Source organism: Gymnoscopelus braueri (genome assembly GCF_963280865.1).
Source record: "Gymnoscopelus braueri genome assembly, chromosome: 19".
Classification (NCBI taxonomy): domain Eukaryota; kingdom Metazoa; phylum Chordata; class Actinopteri; order Myctophiformes; family Myctophidae; genus Gymnoscopelus; species Gymnoscopelus braueri.
In genome coordinates this window covers 19874766-19893903 of record NC_137621.1, presented here as the reverse complement: position 1 = coordinate 19893903, position 19138 = coordinate 19874766, and the positions used below count along the sequence as shown (strand labels likewise).

Genomic DNA, 19138 nt, shown 5'->3' with positions numbered 1-19138 from the left:
ACTGGGTTTGGTGATGTTCTATATTGTCTGAATCAACTTTGTTTGTGTTCGTTTACGTGCTAAAAGAGTGACTTTGAGAGCTGTTTTACCGTACAATGTAAGTCAATGAGGAGCATATTTTTAATTATCAATTTCTAATCAACGGAGCAATTATTTTAGATTTCTTATTGACCTTTGGAGTTACATCATGGCAAGGTAACTACACAACCCAAAACTCTACCAAAGTGATCTTGCCCTTTAAGCCCAAGTGTTGCCTCACAAGCTTTTAATGGCGATACTAAAACTAATGTACTTCATACAGTACATACTGTACTAAAAGTACTATGAGATGTAGATAAACTGCCTCTACAGGATTCCACAAAGTGCCATTCACACCTCACATGAATGCCACACTATGCATGTAACCATGGCTATAAGGTTGTACATAAGCTAAGCTACATGTACGGGGCGGCAGTGGCTCAGGGGTAGAGTGGCCGGGTAGAGTGAACTGGAAAACCGCAAGGTTCCCAGTTCGAGCCCGGCTGGGGCGCTCCCCTAGAGTTAGTGTCGAAGTGTCCTTGAGCAAGACACTGAACCCCTAATTGCTCCCGATGAGCAGGTTGGTGCCTTGCATGGTTTCCTCCGCCATCGGTGTATGAATGTGTGTGTGAATGGGTTAATGGCACAATCAATGTAAACCGCTTTGGATAGAAGCGCTATATAAATGCACCATTTACCATTTACATGTTGCAGGGTTTGTGTTACCACGAAAATAGCACCAAAATCATTAACATATCAAGTGATCAACTCACCTGAACGACTTCAATTCCTCTTTTCCTGAAAGACAAAAACAAAATAAATTGTTTTAATAAACTCATTGTAACCAAAGAAAATACAGTGACTTCGCAACATGTGTAATGTAATGCCAAAATGGCTTCCAATCCAATCACATGAAAAACAGTACATAAATTCACAAAGTTAGGTGATCGAAAAAATAAAACTATGATTTGAGAGTTGGGAGGACAGAGTAGCATTAACTTATGACCATTAAGGTCATTACACACCGGCGATTATGCGAATATACGCAAAATTCGGACTCGTTCCGAATAATTAAAAGACGCTTTTTCGCTTCGCTTTTTCGCTCCGTGGAAGCTTGCATTGACTTTATGTCCAGGTTTTTTTTTTTTAAAGTATTATTCGCATGAAAAGTTCGCCCCCGGTGTGTAAGGAGCTTTACAGTTGAAATGCAAGAATGATGTCCAGTGTCAGCCACTGGCTTTAGCTCCAAGAGACGGCATCGAAATTCTAAGCTTTGGGTAAAAATCAAGCAACCAGCAGAATCCTACTACAGTTAACCATTTAAGCCCTCTATACTAGTAAAACGGACCCGAGTTGCAACTGTACTGTTTTCACAGTTATTTTTTTCACTCTACACAACAAATCTCCTTGCCAAAAATAGCCGATCTACAAGTATCTGCTATTTTTGGTGAATGTTCCCCGCAGAATATGGATGCTGGGGTTCAAGTGTTATGTCCTCAGTGGTGTTTGAGTAACAGTCTCCTAGCTGCCCCAATGTAATACACCACTACACAGACCACAACTGGAGATGTTATGCCTAGTTTTTATACTCCAATGGCATTGCACGACAGTGTCACGACTCACGAGCCAACCAGAACTGACCTTCAAGCTAACGTGTCGCAATTACCTTCAAGATCTGTTTTTCTCAAAGGACACTATCGTGCAACGGGGTACAAAATAGACATCTGCAGATCTCTGATCTTCTGCTGCTCCTTTCTGTACCAACTTATCTTTTAATTACTTCACCAGGTCTACAAATAAATGTCCACTCGCCGCTTTCTATTGTAGAAACAAATGCCTTGACAGCAACTTTTGCCGTGCACACAAGCATATGGGTGTGCCATCAGGAGATGGGGGCTATTATGTAAAAAAAAATATGTTGGTTTCAAGTGCAGAGCTTATGCAGTTTTTTTTTGTGTGCGGCCTGTCACGAAAGAGAGAGAGAAATTGGACATGTTTAAACCTGCTGGCTGTTAGGGAGCTGTTGTCAGGAGGATCAGCCTATTTCTCCATTAAAAAGAGACCTGAGTGATACTTGTTAGAACACAAACTATAACCACTCAAGACCTACAGTATATACTTCCAGGGTTAAAGTGGTTACAAGAGTAATTCCTGCTGGGGAAGGGCTGTCAAATGTTATCTGTAACATCGACCCACTATGGCCTCTGCCACACAAACAGAACAACCAAAACAATCAGCAGCACTATACCAAAACAGAGAAGAAGAAAAACCTGCTGCAAGGCAAAAAGGCAGCAAATCGTCTCATCTGAGGGACAACAACAAAAAAAGAAAAACACCGAAACACCACCACACGGCCCGTCCCAGTTGTTATGAGGTCACAGTCCCATGGTAACAGCAAAGCAGCCATTCAGTGCTTCACAACAATGTGGATATTTAATACTGCAGCTGGCCCGTTTCATGTGCTGTGAATGGGGCCTTTGGTTTCATCCCAGCTCTGATATATGGAGATTGTCTGCGGTGCCATATTGTTGTACAGGTCAACACTATCAAAGTGATGGAGAGAAGACTAAACAGACAAGCAGCCCAGGGGCAGATCTTTTTGTTTGGGCTCCTCACACAAGAACACTGAGATCTCAGCCAGGGTAAACAAGACAAGATACTGCGTATTACAACGTAGGGCTGGGCGATTTTAAATAAAAAGCACTAACAGCATACAGTATATCATGATATGAAGGGGTAAAAAGCACTGGTACGGCAACTGCATACCAGCCATTATGGTACTATGGTCACATAGTACAGAGATGTATTTTGAGAACATGTATTGTGCCGTATACAGTACACGATAAAATTGTTAATTTAACTTGACTCTTGACAGTTATGCATCTCATAAACAGTAATTCAAAAGGTACATAACTTGTCATGATCTGATCATCCTTACAACAGCTGGGAGAAACTATATTAATGCTGTAGTTCAATAGTGTCTCTGCCTCAGTGATTCAGTAAGTAGCTTCTGACTGAGAGAGAGAACTTTGCCCTGATGGGAGAAAGTGCCAGCATTTCCAAAGCAACACCCAGCGATACTGAAGGCAGTGTATTCCCTAATAAGATTCAGATTCAAAAAAAGTAATTGTCGCGGTAGATAACCAGAGCGACCACATTATCACAAAGTCCCAAGTTTGATTCTGGCTGGAGACCTGTGATGCATGTCTTCTGATCTCTCTGTCCTTAGTTTCCGGTCTCTCTACTGTTGTATCTAAATGAAATACTAATATTAATACTACTACTACTAATAATAATAATAACTTAACCTAACCCTTAAGTAACACTTGGACAGAAAATCGTCTTTAGACATAGGCTCTCAAACCTCAACACTCAAACAAAGGACAAACCGTAGCAGTATGCAAGAGTAAACAAATGCAAGATATATCCTAATCTCCAGGAAGCCTCCGAGTCTGAATTGCTGTGTTAGCTTATGATTATGAATGGACACAAACATAAAACCTGGTGTGCCAGAGGCTCCGCTGCACACTGCCTCAGACCAGCAGGGATCTCCCTGTGCCCAGATGTACAAGACCGGGCAGATACCACACAGAAGAACTCAGAATGTCAGATTCACCATATGCTGGGATCGAGTCCACAGGAGAGCCTGGCCTGAGAGGTTTAAGTGTCTAATATCGGTATGACGATGCATTTCTTGCTCAGATTTGTTTCCTTTATTTAGTAAGGATAGTGGACAGACAGAGTATGCTCTGTCTGTATACGAACATAACAAGCTCAATTGGTTCAAGAGTACCAATGAAGCCATTCTTGTTAATGTCACTAGACCATAAAAGTACAATTGTTTTTCTCGCCCGAGGTTTAACAAAGGAGCTGACACTAATCCACAATAGCAGCTGTGGAGAGGTCCAAGTTTACAGTATAATACCAATGTCTCAACAGAAGTGCAGCAGAGAGATACCTCTGCTCTCTATACAGGGACTTGTGTCTCCTAGAGAGACAACAGGCCTTCTAAAGCAAAGCATGTCTATATATGGGAGCCACATATAGTAAGATGATGTTTAGTTCCATTTTTGTCTTCCTCTTAAGCACGACTTTGTTTGTTAACATAGTATGTGATAGGGGGAAATATGTTTGAAAAGGAGAACTACAGTAGGAGTGAAAAAGAGAAATACAAGTGAAAGAGTTTCATGAGAAAGAGATCATGATCATAGATTAGGTTCAGTTGCATACTCTGTGTCCATTTTCCATGTAAATCGAAAAATAATAATAATAATACATTTGATGACAGTGGAAAACACCACAAACACCAAATCTTAATACTCCACTTCAATCCCCTCTGGTATACTACAATCCAGCTTCCAGAGACGGGACTGATTTGGATGGTGGTGCGAGATTGAAAATGTTGTGTGGATTACAATGTGATAATCTGTGCTGCAGGCTCAATCAGGTTGTGTGAGTAAACAAACAACCCTACTGGAAAGGTGACTGTCCTTCACTAAACCCTAATTACCTATACTTTGTTGCATAAAAATCTGTAATTAAGGCCATAACGGCTAAGACTTAACAATAGAGCTGACAAACACCTAACCCACAAGCTAAAAAATTAAGCTCATAAATGTTTTTATTTATTCTTACAGTCACTGATTTATTTATTTATTGTGTTTTCAACAGCGACTGTCTTATAACACGATCTCTTTTGACATTGACACAATAGGAGAGATATTGGATAAGAAGGTTGTGTCCTCATGCTTTGGAGTATCTTCTCAATCTTCGATGCACTGCCTTTTGTCAACTGGTCATGTATAGTTCACTCCTCTCACAGTCAGTCTGCCAAGGAAATTCATGGCCCACTTTACAACACACCTTACATAACACTTCACTCCACTTGAGACAGATACTAGGTAGGCCACAACAAGGCAGGCTAACAATCAGACTACACTGTGTCTCCCCATCTGCATTGTGGAGAAAACATATATCATGTTGACAGTGAAACACACTGTTGATTAGTTCGTTAATTGTGTGCTTTTGGACAGATTTTGCACACGCACAGAAAAATAAAACTTTTCCAAATCTATAAACAAAAAGAGCCAAGGCTGGCCTGCGAGGTCTTCAAGAAACTCCAGAGGTTTTCCCACAGACACTGAACACAGGTTTGTCAATGGGCACTACAACTGTACATAAGGTGATTTGGGGGCGTGGAAATATTAACGTTACTACTACGCAATAATTAGTATCCCATTCATGGTACAGCTCTAGAAAGTATCTCTTAAATGTTGTGCTACTCAAAACTGTAGAACAGTCACTAATCTTTGAAATTCCTCTATAACAGATGGATAGCCCATTGATTCTATTAAAATCCTACCGTGATACTGTACACTGTACATACTGTACACATCGTGTGTCTTTGGCACCATGTATAAACCAGGATAGACTGATTAACTGATGGTAGGTAACAACTCATGTGTAATACATTCTTGAACAACCAACCAAGGACTATTACTTTTAATACAGGACCTTTGTCCCTTGGTGTGTAAACATGGAAATACAAAAGAATGCCTTTTATTATAACAGACAAGGAGCTGGTATAGAGCAGCCAGCCAGCCTCATCAACACTGCTTTAATGGAAACCTCAAATGTCAAAGAGACATGAGAGAGAACAGAGTGGACAGCAGGGGAGCACTCTCTAATGAGAAAGTTGTAAATGGGAAAGACCATTCATTTGATGTAGGGGGAAAGATGGTATTCAAATGCCATAATAAATCATCATCACCACCAACAGCAACTAGGTCTAGACAGTAGACACATCGTGAAATGTCAATCTTTAGGCTTTTTAAGAACACATATCCATACAAAATCGTTATAAACATTACTTATTTGAAGCATGCGTCCTTGTTTGCTACACTTAACCCATTCGAGCCAGGAAAGTATCTGTGTCATTTTAGATTTTAACTATATATATATATATATATATATATATATATATATAGCATCATACGTTTTTCAGAAAACTCTCAGGATTTAGAACATTGGTTTAGAACAGTGGTTCTAAAAAATAGCAGATATACACGCTCACAGCAAGTCACCACGCTGCGGGCTTGTACAGCTGCTATTTTTTTTTAACAAAAGTCTTCTCTTCTGGGGTCCCTGGCACAAAATATTTTCGGATGGGGTCATTCATTCACACACACACACACACACACACACACACACACACACACACACACACACACACACACACACACACACACACACACACACACACACACACACACACTTGGGGGCCCTGACCTTGACACGAAAAAAGTTTGAGAAATCTCTGATTTAGAAGGCATTTGTAGAATCGGCCTCAGGTCTTACATGGGTTATAGAACCTAACTTATACTCCTTGACATGAGTGGAATGAGCTCTATATGTATCTATATGTTTATATGTAATGTATGTTTTATATGTAATGTACCTGCACAAATCAGCAAAGGCCTGAAAATTCAGCTTCTTCATCTTCTTCTCGCTGAGCCAATATCCGACTCTCCGTCCCTTCAGGAAGGTCTGCATCTCCACTGTGGGGCTGGTTCTCCTCAATCTAGAGATGATGTGACTGAACAGAACCTGGACAGTTGAAAACAGGAAACCGTGGCCTCACAGAGCAGAGCAGCCTACCAGAGCAGGGAGGGAAAAAAACACAAGTTCACCACTTGTAATGCGAGAGCTCATCCTACAGGAAAAAAAACTGTTAGTTAGTACAACTCTGAGAGTATAGTAATGTGCCCATTAATGGCCCCATAGTGTAAAGAAACTGTCCCTTATGGGTCAATATATTTATAATTATTTTACATTCTCGGTGTTAAACTAACACAGGATCCTGAAGCTTGCCTTGCAACGAGGCTCTCTGCGGGTCTGATCTGTTCCTATACTTGCAAAACGGCACACTGTCTATAGCATTCCCTTTAACAGCAGCATGTCGCCAACTGTCTTATCAATATAAATTAGTAGTAGTGTATACCTATGCCCCCTTTTACCTTTAAACGTACATGGCTAACATTAGCTGGCTAGCTAAGTTAGCAAACTGCACAGCTAACCAATGGTATGCATTGCAAAGGAGTAAAGCTACCTTAGCTAACAATGCTCCCCAGCGATGAGTGAATACAGATATGACATTTGTGAATATCTGGTTATTAACGCTCCAAGTCTAGTCAACTTAACACAACTGTCTGAATGTAAAAAAAAAATACAAGTGGCAACGAAGAGATCTAAGAGCTGTGTGGCTCAAGAAGAAGCTAACCTGGTAGTTCTTGTTTTTTTTTCCTTGTGAAATGTGTTCCTAGCTCGGGTGGTTTCCCATTCTCTGTTGTCACTGAAGTTTCCAGGCGAGCTGACACTAGATGACAGAGATGTTTCTCCACCTCGGAACTGAACGGACTGACTGCTGCTCAGTGCTCACAAACACACGCACTCACACACACATACATACATAACATACATACACACACAGTCCTGCTGCTGCTGCCTTCAGCGCACATAGTGTGCGGTGTGGTATCAGGGTGTGTGACTTCAGTCGTGTTGCCAGATTTTGGGAGAGAAATAAGCAGCCGGGGTCTATGAAAACGAGCCCAAAAGAAGCCACTATTAAGAGCCACATGAGCACTTTATTGGCTATTTAAAAATAGCCGATCTACTGCTATTTTTCAAAAAAGATCTTGAAAATATGTTTTTCCAGACGGGGGTCTGCAGAGAAATACATTAATTTGGGCGTCCTTGACATGCAAATGTTTGAGAACTGTGTTAAACAATAATAAAAACAATTTGGAAGCAAGCCCAAATAATTACACTTTAAAAAGAAGCCCAAAAAACCGCAACGACCAATATTTACAAGCAACTTTACAAAAAAACAAGCCTAAAGTCACTTATAATAAGCAAACATGGCAACGCTGCACTTCAGCCCATTCCCAGCCCCGCCACAGGGGGCGCTAGAATCAATCAATTTCGATCCAAGACAGATCAAAGGTCAATGATACTATCAGTGATCCAAACTAAATGAAAACAAATGAAATGGGTTCCCTGGCCGGCTGCCCCCCCGCCACAGCCAAACCCAAAAAAAAGAAGAAAAAAAAGATTCCAGTGGATAAATGTTTTTATTCTCTCAGTGCTTCTCAATCTTTCAAAGACCCCCATTTTGATATGACCACCATGGATGGACCCCCATTTGATATTTATAATTTTATTTTATTTTTAATCTCTGGAATCTACACTGTAAAATTCAAATAGGATTACTAACAGACTACTAACATCTGTAACCCTTTCAAAAGACAAAGCCTTACCACCCTATACTTGGTAAACCTATACTTGGACCTGGCCCCGGTTGGTTCTGTTGTACTTGGTCCACTTTTTTCCATCTACAACAAATCTCTTCACCAATATAGCCGATCTAGTGACCCATTGTTGTGAGCTTATAGATCTGCTATTTTTGGCTAATGTTCCCCCCAGAATATGGATGCTGGACTGCCTTTAAATGCAAAGTGTGAAGTTGAACTCTTAAAATAGGAATCCATAATGGATGCAATGTAGATTCCTATGGATGATCCATAGGGCAACAAGTCGAGGCCATGGTCCAAGAGTCCAACCCTTGACACCAGAGCCGATCATACATTTTCACAAATGTTAAACTTGGTAAATAATACATTTGCTACAGGGACGCCATCTTCTGGAGAATAAAATAACTGTAACCTTGTGTTACGATTCAGATTAGAGTTATCATCACTGAGCAGGATAGGCCCGATTACCAACCACACACAACAAGATGTCTTTAGGTGATTTAGGTGACATATTCCAGTATATAAACTATATCCACTGTATGTGTTTGTATCTTGTTTTTTGTTGAAAAATGTATCCATACAAACATAATTGTATTGCTGATATGATAATAAAAACAATTGATAACAAAAAAAAAACTATATCCACTGTAGGCTACTTTGGAACTGTATGTTAGTTTATTTGGCATAATGTTTGTAAATATGGGAGCAACCTACTGACTGAATGAATGAACGAACGAACAAACAAACAAACAAACAACCAACGTGTGTGTGTGTGTGTGTGTAATAATGATGGGCAAGAAACTTAACTACAAATAGCATATTTTCCACGTGCAAATCAAACTATTCAGTCATCATGTGAATGATGTAATTGTGCACATAACCCTCATTTAAACGTTTAAAACCATTCACAACTCATTGTAGAGAAGAAAACAACCAGCCATAATGACATGCCGGTTATTTCGACTGAAGAAGCCTTCTGAAAATCCGCGAAATCTGTAGCACCTCCCATCAGAGTATCGCCACTTCCTCCACGTGGCTATTCCCCAGTGTTGCCAGATCTTGTGATAGAAATAAGCAAACAGGTCTATGAAAACAAGCCCAAAAGAAGCGACTATAATATGCATCGGCTATTACTACAAGCTCACAACACGTCGCAATGTGAGCTTGTAGATCTGGTGTTTAAAAAATAATAATATATATATATAGAATATTCATGAAACATTTTAACAACAAAAATCTAGTACAGTCAGGGGGTGAGGGTCCCTGGTACAAAATATTTTCAGGGTGGGGGTCCTTGGATATTTTTTTTACATATTAATTTGTGGGTCCTTGGCATGAAAATGTTTTAGAATCACTGGTTTAAACAACAGTAGTAAACAAGCCCAAAACAAGCAACTACACTTTAGAAACAAGCCCAAAAAATCCGCAACACCCGGAACGGAACTACCAATATTTCCAAGCAACTTTACAGAAAAACAAGCCCAAAGTCGCTTATAATAAGCAGACGTGGCAACACTGCTATTCCCGCGAATCTCGCCCGGAAAAGACGTTTGTCAATATTGTTGTGTGCTTCGGAGCTGTAGCTTATCTGTGTGTGACTGTGTTCACAAATCCCTTTGTGCTCCCTAGAATGGCGGTGAATAAAGATGACTCTGCCATATCGCTCGACGATGACGCCACTCCCGATCAAGACGAGATCGCACACGCTTTGTGTGTGTTGGCTGGAAGTGACCCTGAACAATGCTCTTACCCCCAGGTAAAATGGAAAACGGCACAGCCAGTAATGCACGTATTTGCCTCAGACTTAGACCTATATACGTTGGCTATTTGAAAATAGCCGATCTACAAGCTCACAACGCGTCGTGATGCAACGCGTTGTGAGCTTGTAGATCTGCTTATAGAAACTAGCAATAAAATGTGGAATATTTGGATTAAAAAAAACGTTCTAACAACATAAATGCTCCCTGGCAGGCTGGCACATAGCCCCTACGGAACCTCTCCCTCCGCTAAGTAGCTCCGAGATGAGGTCCCTCGTTGGTTCCTTCCGTTTGCGGTCGACATTGTCGCACATTTTCCAGTTTTACATGTTTCTTACCCCTTTCTGCACATCGTATCCAAAAAGCAAAGCAATTGCGCCACTCTCTCAGATGTTTTAAGTTCTAGCGGAACATAACAGCTTCCAACGTGTTGAAGAAAGTATTTAATTTGCCTCGGTTTTCATCCGGTTACATGTTTTTAAGACATTGCGCAAGAGTTGCGCCCGTTGAGATAACATTACTGATTACCCTACTGGTCAAATGTTGAATTGCATCTTCTAATGCAAAATATTATGGAACCGGATGAAAACCGAGGCAAATTAAATACTTTCTTCAACTCGTTGGAAGCTGTTATGTTCCGCTAGAACTTAAAACATCTGAGAGAGTGGCGCAATTGCTTTGCTTTTTGGATACGATGTGCAGAAAGGGGTAAGAAACATGTAAAAGTGGAAAATGTGCGACAATGTCGACCGCAAACGGCAGGAACCAACGAGGGACCTCATCTCGGAGCTACTTAGCGGAGGGAGAGGTTCCGTAGGGGCTAGCTGGCACAATACATTTTCATGAACATATTTGAGAACCACTGTCTGCAGTGCATGTGATGAATGATGTGATTGTGCATATAACCCTGATTTAAACGGCACAGAAGTCGTGCACGTATTTGCCTCGAATCAGAGCTATTGACACAATGTCCATTATCCTCTTGTCAATAGATAGAAAGCTCAAATCCCTTGTGTGGGTTTGGTTTGTTTAACTTGTTGGTGTTTTTTTGCTGTAATAAACGCAGGGCTATGTGAAGAGACAAGCTGTGTTTGCCTGCAGCACTTGCACGCCCCGGGATGCAGATCCTGCAGGGCTTTGTCTTGCCTGCACCAATAAATGCCACGAAGGACATGAAATCATTGAGTTGTATACCAAAAGGTGGGTCAGTTTACAGGAACGTACTGTAGTTTATTTTCTTGTATTTCTCAACCTTTTTAAGGGGACCCCAATTTGATACACATATCGAATGTGATCAATATATGTATATCAAATTGGGTCCTTATTAACCACTTAAACCCCAGCATCCTTCAGACATGCAAAAGTGTCACTTTTCAGCTACAGTCACCTTTTTGAACCCAAATAGGGCAATTGTGTGACACCTGACCCAAAAGAAAACAACATGTTGTCACCTTTTTCACGTCGGGGCTGTTTGCATGCCTGATCCTTATTGTGGGGAAAGCTTTCGCTGAAAATAGCAGATCGACAAGCTCACAATGCGATGCCGTTGCACATTGTGAGCTTGTTGATTTCAGCTAGTTTCAGCATTTCCCCACAATTACAGAAAACAGAAAATACACTAGGATTGAGCCCTGAGGGTCTCCGCTAAAAAGGATCTGTGGCTGGGGCACGGTAGCGCTGGCGCCTCACAGCAAGAAGGTCCTGGGTTCGATTCCCCCCGGGGACGCTGTGGGTGCTGGGGACGTGTTCTCTCCCCCATGTCATCAGTGCCCATACCCTAGGAGGGGTTGGCGAAAGGGCCTTTCTGTGTGGAGTTTGCATGTTACCCCCGTGTCCCCCTGGTCAGCTGGGGCGCCTGATGGAGGGGAAAGGAACCGGTTGGAATAACGTGTTCCTTCCTTCCACATGCTATGTCCAACCGGGGAAACTCCCCCCTGTCAGCTGATAAAAATCCTCATGGACTCCTCATGCATTGAAGGAAGCATGAGTGCAGTTCGGGGCTTTCCCCAGGCTGGCAGAGGGAGAGTAGCGCCCATGATTACTTAGCCAATTGGCACTGGATGAAAAAATAAGTTTAAAAAAAAAGGATCCATGGCCTAATATGGCATATTTAGGCCACGGATCCCTGTTTAACAAGATTTGCATCTCTTGGACCCCAATCTAAGAACATTGTTGTTGTTGTTTGACATGATTTGGTCTCTTGTGGTCTGTAATTTGGCCCAGAATAACTTTACTACCGTATTCATCTACTGTAGGTATAGAGACAACGGTAAAAGTCTGATAAAACAAAAATTCCATTCTTGTATGTTCTCTCTCTATAGAGAACATGGATTTTTTTTTTTAAATACTTGTATTTACTTGTACTTAATGGTGAAGGATAACTATCAATCATTTAGCTGGAACCCCATGGAACTCCCTCAAGGACACGTCACATCCCTGGACCACACTTTGAAAACCACTGTACTACATTACACTGATAACTGTCAAATCAAGGACAGTGTGTTGTTTTGTTTTTTAACCTTTGTCACAATTTGCTAATTTCTTCTACAGAAATTTTCGCTGTGATTGTGGGAATGGCAAGTTTGGAGATTTCCATTGTCGACTGATTCCTGTAAGTCTTTAGATTAGCTCAGTCTCTAAAAGATTGCATAATATGTCACATAGATTAAAGATTATGTTGAGTTATTCCTTCTCTGTTTTTGTTCTCGCAGGCTAAGGACGGCCAAAACGCCAAAAATATCTATAACCACAACTTCCATGGCACGTATTGCTCATGTGACCGTCCATACCCAGACACTGATGACCAGGTATTTACCTAATTTATTTTCCACAACTTCAGGGCAGCATAATTAATCGAAAGTTGAGCTACAATCGTGATTTTGATGTCGTGTGATCATGAAACTTTGCAATTAATTCAAGTTCATGTTATTTGGTCAGCTGTTGCACGTTGCCCTCCTCTCAGAGGCACAATAAAATCAGAGGTCATTACCTGTAGCCTTTTGGCCAATACATGCTTGAAGAAAAATACAATCTTATAATTTATCATACAATAATTAAGCAAAGTAATCAGGATCATTGTCATTTTAACCATTCGGAACTAATCCATTTCGGAACTAATCCATTTCCTGATAAGTGACGGTTTGGACATACAAGGTTTCCGTCCGACAGCGATTATATGCAGTGGTGGAAAGTAACTAAGTACATTTACTCAAGTACTGTACTTAAGTACAATTTTGAGGTATTTGTACTTTACTTGAGTATTTCCAATTTCCAATACTTTTTCTTCTACTCCACTACATCTCAGAGGCAAATATTGTACTTTTACTCCACTACAATTATTTGAAAACTTTAGTTACTAGTTACTTTTCAGATATAAACTATGATATAATGAAACATACATTAACCACTTCAGCCCTATTTTATACATAGGCTATTTGAAAATAGCAGATCTACAAGCTCACAACGCGTCGCATCGCGACGCGTTGTGAGCTTGTAGATCGGCTATTTTCAAATATTTAGTACTTTTACTTTTGGTACTTTAAGTACATTTTGATGCCAATACTTTTGTACTTTTACTCAAGTACATTTTTAATTTTGGATTTTTACTTGTAACAGAGTATTTTTTATATTGCAGTATTGGTACTTTTACTTAAGTACAGAATTTGAGTACTTTTCCCACCACTGATTATATGTTTGTTTTGTGTTTCCTGCTAGGTCAACGATGAGATGATTCAGTGTATCACCTGTGAGGATTGGTTTCACACCAGGGTAAGTGGTGAGCCAGCATTGTAAACGAGGAAGGCGTCTTGTTTTACTGAACATATGGAACGCCTTAACTTTTAACAACCACCAGCATAAAACTTCCACTCCCCGCGCTGTAGTTTTCATCCGTGTGTGTGCGTGTTCTATTTGACAGCACCTGGGCTGTGCGGTGGTGGACTCTGAGGAACTGCAGGAGATGGTGTGTGAGACCTGCATGAACAAGGCCCCCTTCCTGTGGACCTATGCTGCTCACATTGCAGGTGACCTATTTTCCTGGCACAGCCAGGCAAAGACAAAGCCGGCCTTTTTAGTTGCAAATTCAAGAATTTCACTTTTTCCATTGTCCTCTTTCACATCAAGTTCCACCGGTGATCAAAGTCAGCCAGTGTGAGGACGACGAGGCCGAGGTCGTGGTGGAAGACGGGGAGAAGGAGGTAAAACAGTGTGACTCTTGCAAGAATGGGGGTGAAGGGTCCTCCACCAGCTGTGGCTGTCAGACGCAGGAAAAGGTGAGCAAACTAGTGATTGATGAGACCAGATGATTGTGATTGTCTGTGTACAGTATACATATATACCTTTTTTTCTGTAGCTGCTGATGTGTTGAATAATGGAGGCCTTACTGGGTTTTCGTGAGTGTCACCAGCCTGCCACTAGATGGTGCTGGAGGGCAATGAGAGGTGTAGACCCAGAGGGCTGATATCTCCAGTTACTTTTTGTGCCTTCCTCCTCTCTGGATAATGAGAGGAGAAATTATCCATGGGGCTCAGTTTCCCCTACTCTAGGGATGGCATTTGGCCCAGCTTCACAGGACCGCTTACTGTAAACAAGAGCGATGCCATCATCGCATCCTCTCGCTGTGTCACTCGCCGTTAAAAGGTGGCCATGATGCCGATCTCTGAAGCGCTACTTTGTTTGACGAAGGCCGGGTTAATCATGCTTGGCCCTCTGCCCTCTGGTACTCTTCACGCCTATATAAAGAACAAAAACACAGCTGTTGTCTTTGACTCAGACCTCACTGTTGTTGTTCATGCCTCAGGAGGCCGCAAACAGGAGTTCCTGTTGCAAACGGACTCACCAGGAAATGACAGGCGCTTCTGTGAAGTCTGGAGCATGCAGGCTGACGGAACTAGAAGACCTGGGTTTGAAGAGGGCCAGGGAGGGAGCTGTGTTCTGGCCTTATGAATGGCGTACCAAACTCTGCACCTGTGTCAGCTGCAAGGTGGGTCTTAATAGTACCGAATGCCTCTTTACTCAAATTAGACTGTATGCCATGATGGAGGCCAACACCAAGTCAACACACATGGGGTGACTTTGCTTTCAATGTAATCCCAGTTTATGTAAAACACCATTCATAAACTGGTAAACCTTAAGCTCTATTTTATACCATTGTACGACAGTGTCGTGTGAATATAGCCGATCTACAAGCTCCCATCACATCGCTTTTTAAGCTTGTAGATCTATTTTCTGTGTTTTAATATGTTTGGGGAAAAATAAAATATATACACTATTATAATAATAATAATAATAATAATATTAAAATGTGTCACCTGTAAATAACCTGCCCAAAATAGGGACACCTGGTTAAAAGTGTTTAAATGGACACAGTCAGTGCAGTTGGTGACAGTCTTGTGTTCTGTGTTGATGCTTAGAGAGCATACGTTAAGGCAGGAGTGCAGTTTCTGCTTGATGAATCGGACACCATTCTGGCCTACGAGAACAAAGGCAGGACAGAGCCGTTCGGCGAGGACCCGCTGATGTCCTTCCTGAACTCAATGGACCGTGTGCAACAGCTGGAGATGATTTACTGTGAGTATATATATGGGGACCAGTCACATCTTTTTAGAGTGGAAGCTGAAGGCAGAGCAAGATGGGAATGACATGGCATTGAAACATCTTTTAAATGTTGCTTAAATAGACGTAATGATGCAGCGGTTACTGGTCTAGACTTGAATAAAATAGTTTTCCCCCCTTAGATTACAATGACCTGAAGACCGAGCTGAGAGCATTCTTACAACAGCATGCTGTTGAAGGAAAGGTAAGAAAATACTGTCCTTAGCCCTGAATTAATTTATTAATTGTGTGTACAGTATATAGTGTATATTACTGTGTGTAAATGTGTGTATACCATTATTGTATATGTATACCTGAACACGTACATTGTATACTGCACATAATATGTACATGGAGTATATACTGTAAACTGTTAGACAAAGGTTATTGTTTGTGTGTGACGTCAGACCAGAGTTCAATCAGCAAGAGAGAGGGATAGGGAGAACTATGACATCAGACAAGAGTTCGATCAGCAAGACAGGGATATGGAGAGGGAGGCTGTGTATGACGTCAGACCAGAGCTCACTCAGAGAGCGAGGGAGGGAGATGGAGAGAGAACACGCCGCATTGCCAGCGTAATAACTCCAGCTGCGCATGCTGTGCTTTTGGCGTATACAGTAGCTTATGTATATCTATAATTTCAAGTTCTGTTTGTCTGTGGCGGTCACACAGATATGCCCATATATGGACTGGACATTCCCATCAGTGCAAATCAGGGTTGTTAGTCAAAATAATCTGTCAGCGCAAGTTGCCGTTGTTAGGCAGTGGTTTCTGTTGTGCGACGTCAGACCATAGTTGGATCGGGGAGGGAGAGGGGAGAGTGGAGGGGTCAGCGCTCAGCGAGAGAGGGGGGGGGAGAGACCTCGATCAGCAAGAGCGGGGCAGTAAGAGCCTATTTCACCTACACACTAACCCAGCCAATTCTGGGTACCGAAACCTGAACATGCTGATCGACAGTGCAATAACCCCACTGCCATGCACTGTGTTTTCTTGCTGTACTGTAGATACTCATACACAGTGTGTGTGTGTGTGTGTGTGTGTGTGTGTGTGTGTGTGTGTGTATGAATGAATATGATCCAAAATCCCATCAAAGTCAGTTGCTGACATTTTCTTATTTAACTCTTTTCAATGTCACATTCAACCTGTTTCTCTCTTTGTCAGGCGGTAACAGTTGAAGCTGTACAGCAGTTCTTTGAAGAGCTGCAGTCGAGGAAAAGACGTCGAACAAATGCAGGCTACCAGTAAAAAGGAGTCCGATTCTTCCTGACTGCTGTCATCTGACTGACTGCTGTCACCCTGCTTGTTTCATGATCCCTAAAGACAAAGACTGAATGTAAAACATCCCACCTTTTTATCTGCTGAATTAATTGCTGATGGGAAATTTGCTGCTTGCAACATTGTTCTAAAAGTCCCAAGATTCCTAGTGTTATGAAGAGTTTGAGAGACCCAGCTGCTTACTCAACTTTTTTTGGTGTCCAGTATTTTTAATTGAGGCCCTAATCATTCATACTGGAAACCTTGTTGCACACCAAGATTATGCTTTTGACACAGATGCTTTCCCGGTTTTAATGGGTTAAAGTGGGTTTTCTAGATTTAGTCTTTTTTTATTTTGTGAAATGGCTTAGTTGTAGTTAAGTTTTTTTTTTATTGTAATGTGGTATTTGTCAGAGGTAAGATCCAAAAAGGTCAGAGATGTATTGTATAATAAAAACACAATACATTTTTGTATTCAGTTTAGTACAGCTAAAAAAGTGGAAGATATATTTCATGTCCACCCAAAATGCCAGGCTTGTGTACAGTATGTGAAATATTGAACAGTGATTCTCACCCTGTGGGCCATGAGGATATACTAAGTTGGCCCCCAATTAATTGGCAAAACACTAAGATTTTAATTAAAGTTTGTCTTAGTCAAGTTTTGTAAACAATACAGTTTCAGTTATCTTTTTGGTTGTAAAGTCTTTGTATTGTAGTTCATTAAAATGTTTTTTCCTTATTTTTTTGGTTACGTCTTTAGTTTTTTTTGGTTATGTCTTTAGTTTTTTTTGTTAACTATAATAATGTCAGGAGTTTGCAATTTAAACATAAGACAGGTGACAAATAGGAAAAAACATTTGTCTTTGTAAGGTGTTGGGCCACCAGAACAGTTTCATTGTGCCTTGGTGTAGATGGTGCACGTCTCTGGAACTACTGGAGGGATGGAACACATTCTAACTAAAGATATTCTCTCATTTCATGTTTTGGATGATTGTGGAGACTGGAGAGCGCCTCTCCAGTCTAACACATCTGTCCAAAATCTCCCTTAGATGTTCAAATTGGTTGAGATCTGGTGACTGCGAAGGCCATAGCATTCGCATAATTTCATACTCAAACTATTCAGTGATGTCTCGTGCCCCTTGTCATCGTGGAAGAGACCACTCCCATCATGATATATAGTTTTATCTTAGCATAAAGGTGATCACTCAATCATTTTGTATTGATTTGGAGTGACCCTGGGGATAAGTGAACCCAAACCCATGCCATAAAAATGCTTCCCAGAGCAGAACAGACCCACTCACTGAAGGAGTCAAGCATCCAGGCCTGTATTGAGTGTATGTGTCATAGGTGTGAATGAGTGCTCCAATTGTGGAGAATATGGTGAAAGGATGACTCGTCTGACATATCACTTTTTTCTGCCTACTGCAACCCTACAATAACATCACTATGTAGTTGTCAATGGACTGTTCTGATTGTCTGATCATATCCTGCAATGACACTCAGTCACCCGAGTTGTTCTTCTGTTTTCCCTTACTAATGTACAAGCAACATGGTTATCGAATGCGCACTTTTGATCACAATTTCTGACCCCATTTACTGATGTCTTTCCCATAGACTGAAATGCAGTCACTTTGTCACAGTTGTATGGTGTCCTGAGATACATGAGAATATTCAGTGGACATAAAAGCTATTGTCAATTCAGAAATGTTCTGGTGAATACATGTGAAGTGTAACCTTTTTGACCAAGCTAAATGTTTGTGTTGCATTTTAACACGTTTTTATGTCCACCAATAATGCAACCCCTTCTTTTTGCTCAAGTGATGTGAAGGATTCTGATGATAAAACTAAGTTATACATTTCTAAAGGACAAAAACAACTGTATTCAAAGCAATGTAATTCCATAATATCAAACCAGTTTATTTTGAGGATGCTGAAGTTTACCACTGTTATGCACCTTTTGAGGCAACAGTAGAAAAATAGATTCAGTGAAACTAAATGCAACTTAGTACATCAATCTACAAAAGTGTTTTTATGATACCATACACAAGTACAATGTACCTGCTATAAATTCAACACAAGCAATCACACATTTTCAGATGGTTCAGTTTCAAAGGTGCTAAATAATAAAACTATGTACACAAAACTAGCTACATAAGATTTCAAAGACCTATTTGATGCAGGCTGGTAAGCTGGTAGAAAAGGCTTGCA

At 41.0% G+C, this 19138-nt stretch overlaps 2 protein-coding genes across 3 annotated transcripts in view; one reads left to right on the top strand and one right to left on the bottom strand.

Annotated features, from left to right (window-relative positions):
• The window catches only part of LOC308074245 (inositol-tetrakisphosphate 1-kinase-like), a 46046-nt gene extending 38518 nt beyond the window's left edge, over positions 1-7528 (bottom strand). For both annotated transcript variants that reach the window (XM_080413618.1, XM_080413619.1), the window contains exons 1-3: positions 7298-7528; positions 6476-6671; positions 792-816 (exon numbers count right to left, since the gene is read on the bottom strand). In XM_080413618.1, the coding sequence (XP_080269744.1) occupies positions 792-816; positions 6476-6570 (120 nt within the window). In that variant the 5' untranslated portion in view covers positions 6571-6671; positions 7298-7528. The remainder of the gene's footprint in view (positions 1-791; positions 817-6475; positions 6672-7297) is intronic.
• Positions 7529-9871: 2343 nt separating this feature from the next.
• LOC308074246 (putative E3 ubiquitin-protein ligase UBR7) lies at positions 9872-17669 on the top strand. Its single transcript, XM_080413620.1, has 11 exons — positions 9872-10083; positions 11151-11284; positions 12635-12695; positions 12796-12891; positions 13799-13852; positions 14001-14106; positions 14207-14355; positions 14883-15065; positions 15496-15652; positions 15820-15881; positions 16838-17669. Exons 1-11 carry the CDS (start codon positions 9958-9960, stop codon positions 16919-16921), a joined length of 1212 nt encoding a protein of 403 aa, XP_080269746.1. The 5' UTR covers positions 9872-9957; the 3' UTR covers positions 16922-17669.
• Positions 17670-19138: the final 1469 nt, after the last annotated feature.

Excerpts from the sequence above, each read along its gene's own strand:
- LOC308074246 (XM_080413620.1), top strand. The coding sequence starts at position 9,958 with ATGGCGGTGAATAAAGATGACTCTGCCATATCGCTCGACGATGACGCC. Across the intron at positions 10,084-11,150 it reads AACAATGCTCTTACCCCCAG|GGCTATGTGAAGAGACAAGC; the intron begins GTAAAATGGAAA and ends TAATAAACGCAG. Across the intron at positions 13,853-14,000 it reads AGGATTGGTTTCACACCAGG|CACCTGGGCTGTGCGGTGGT; the intron begins GTAAGTGGTGAG and ends TCTATTTGACAG.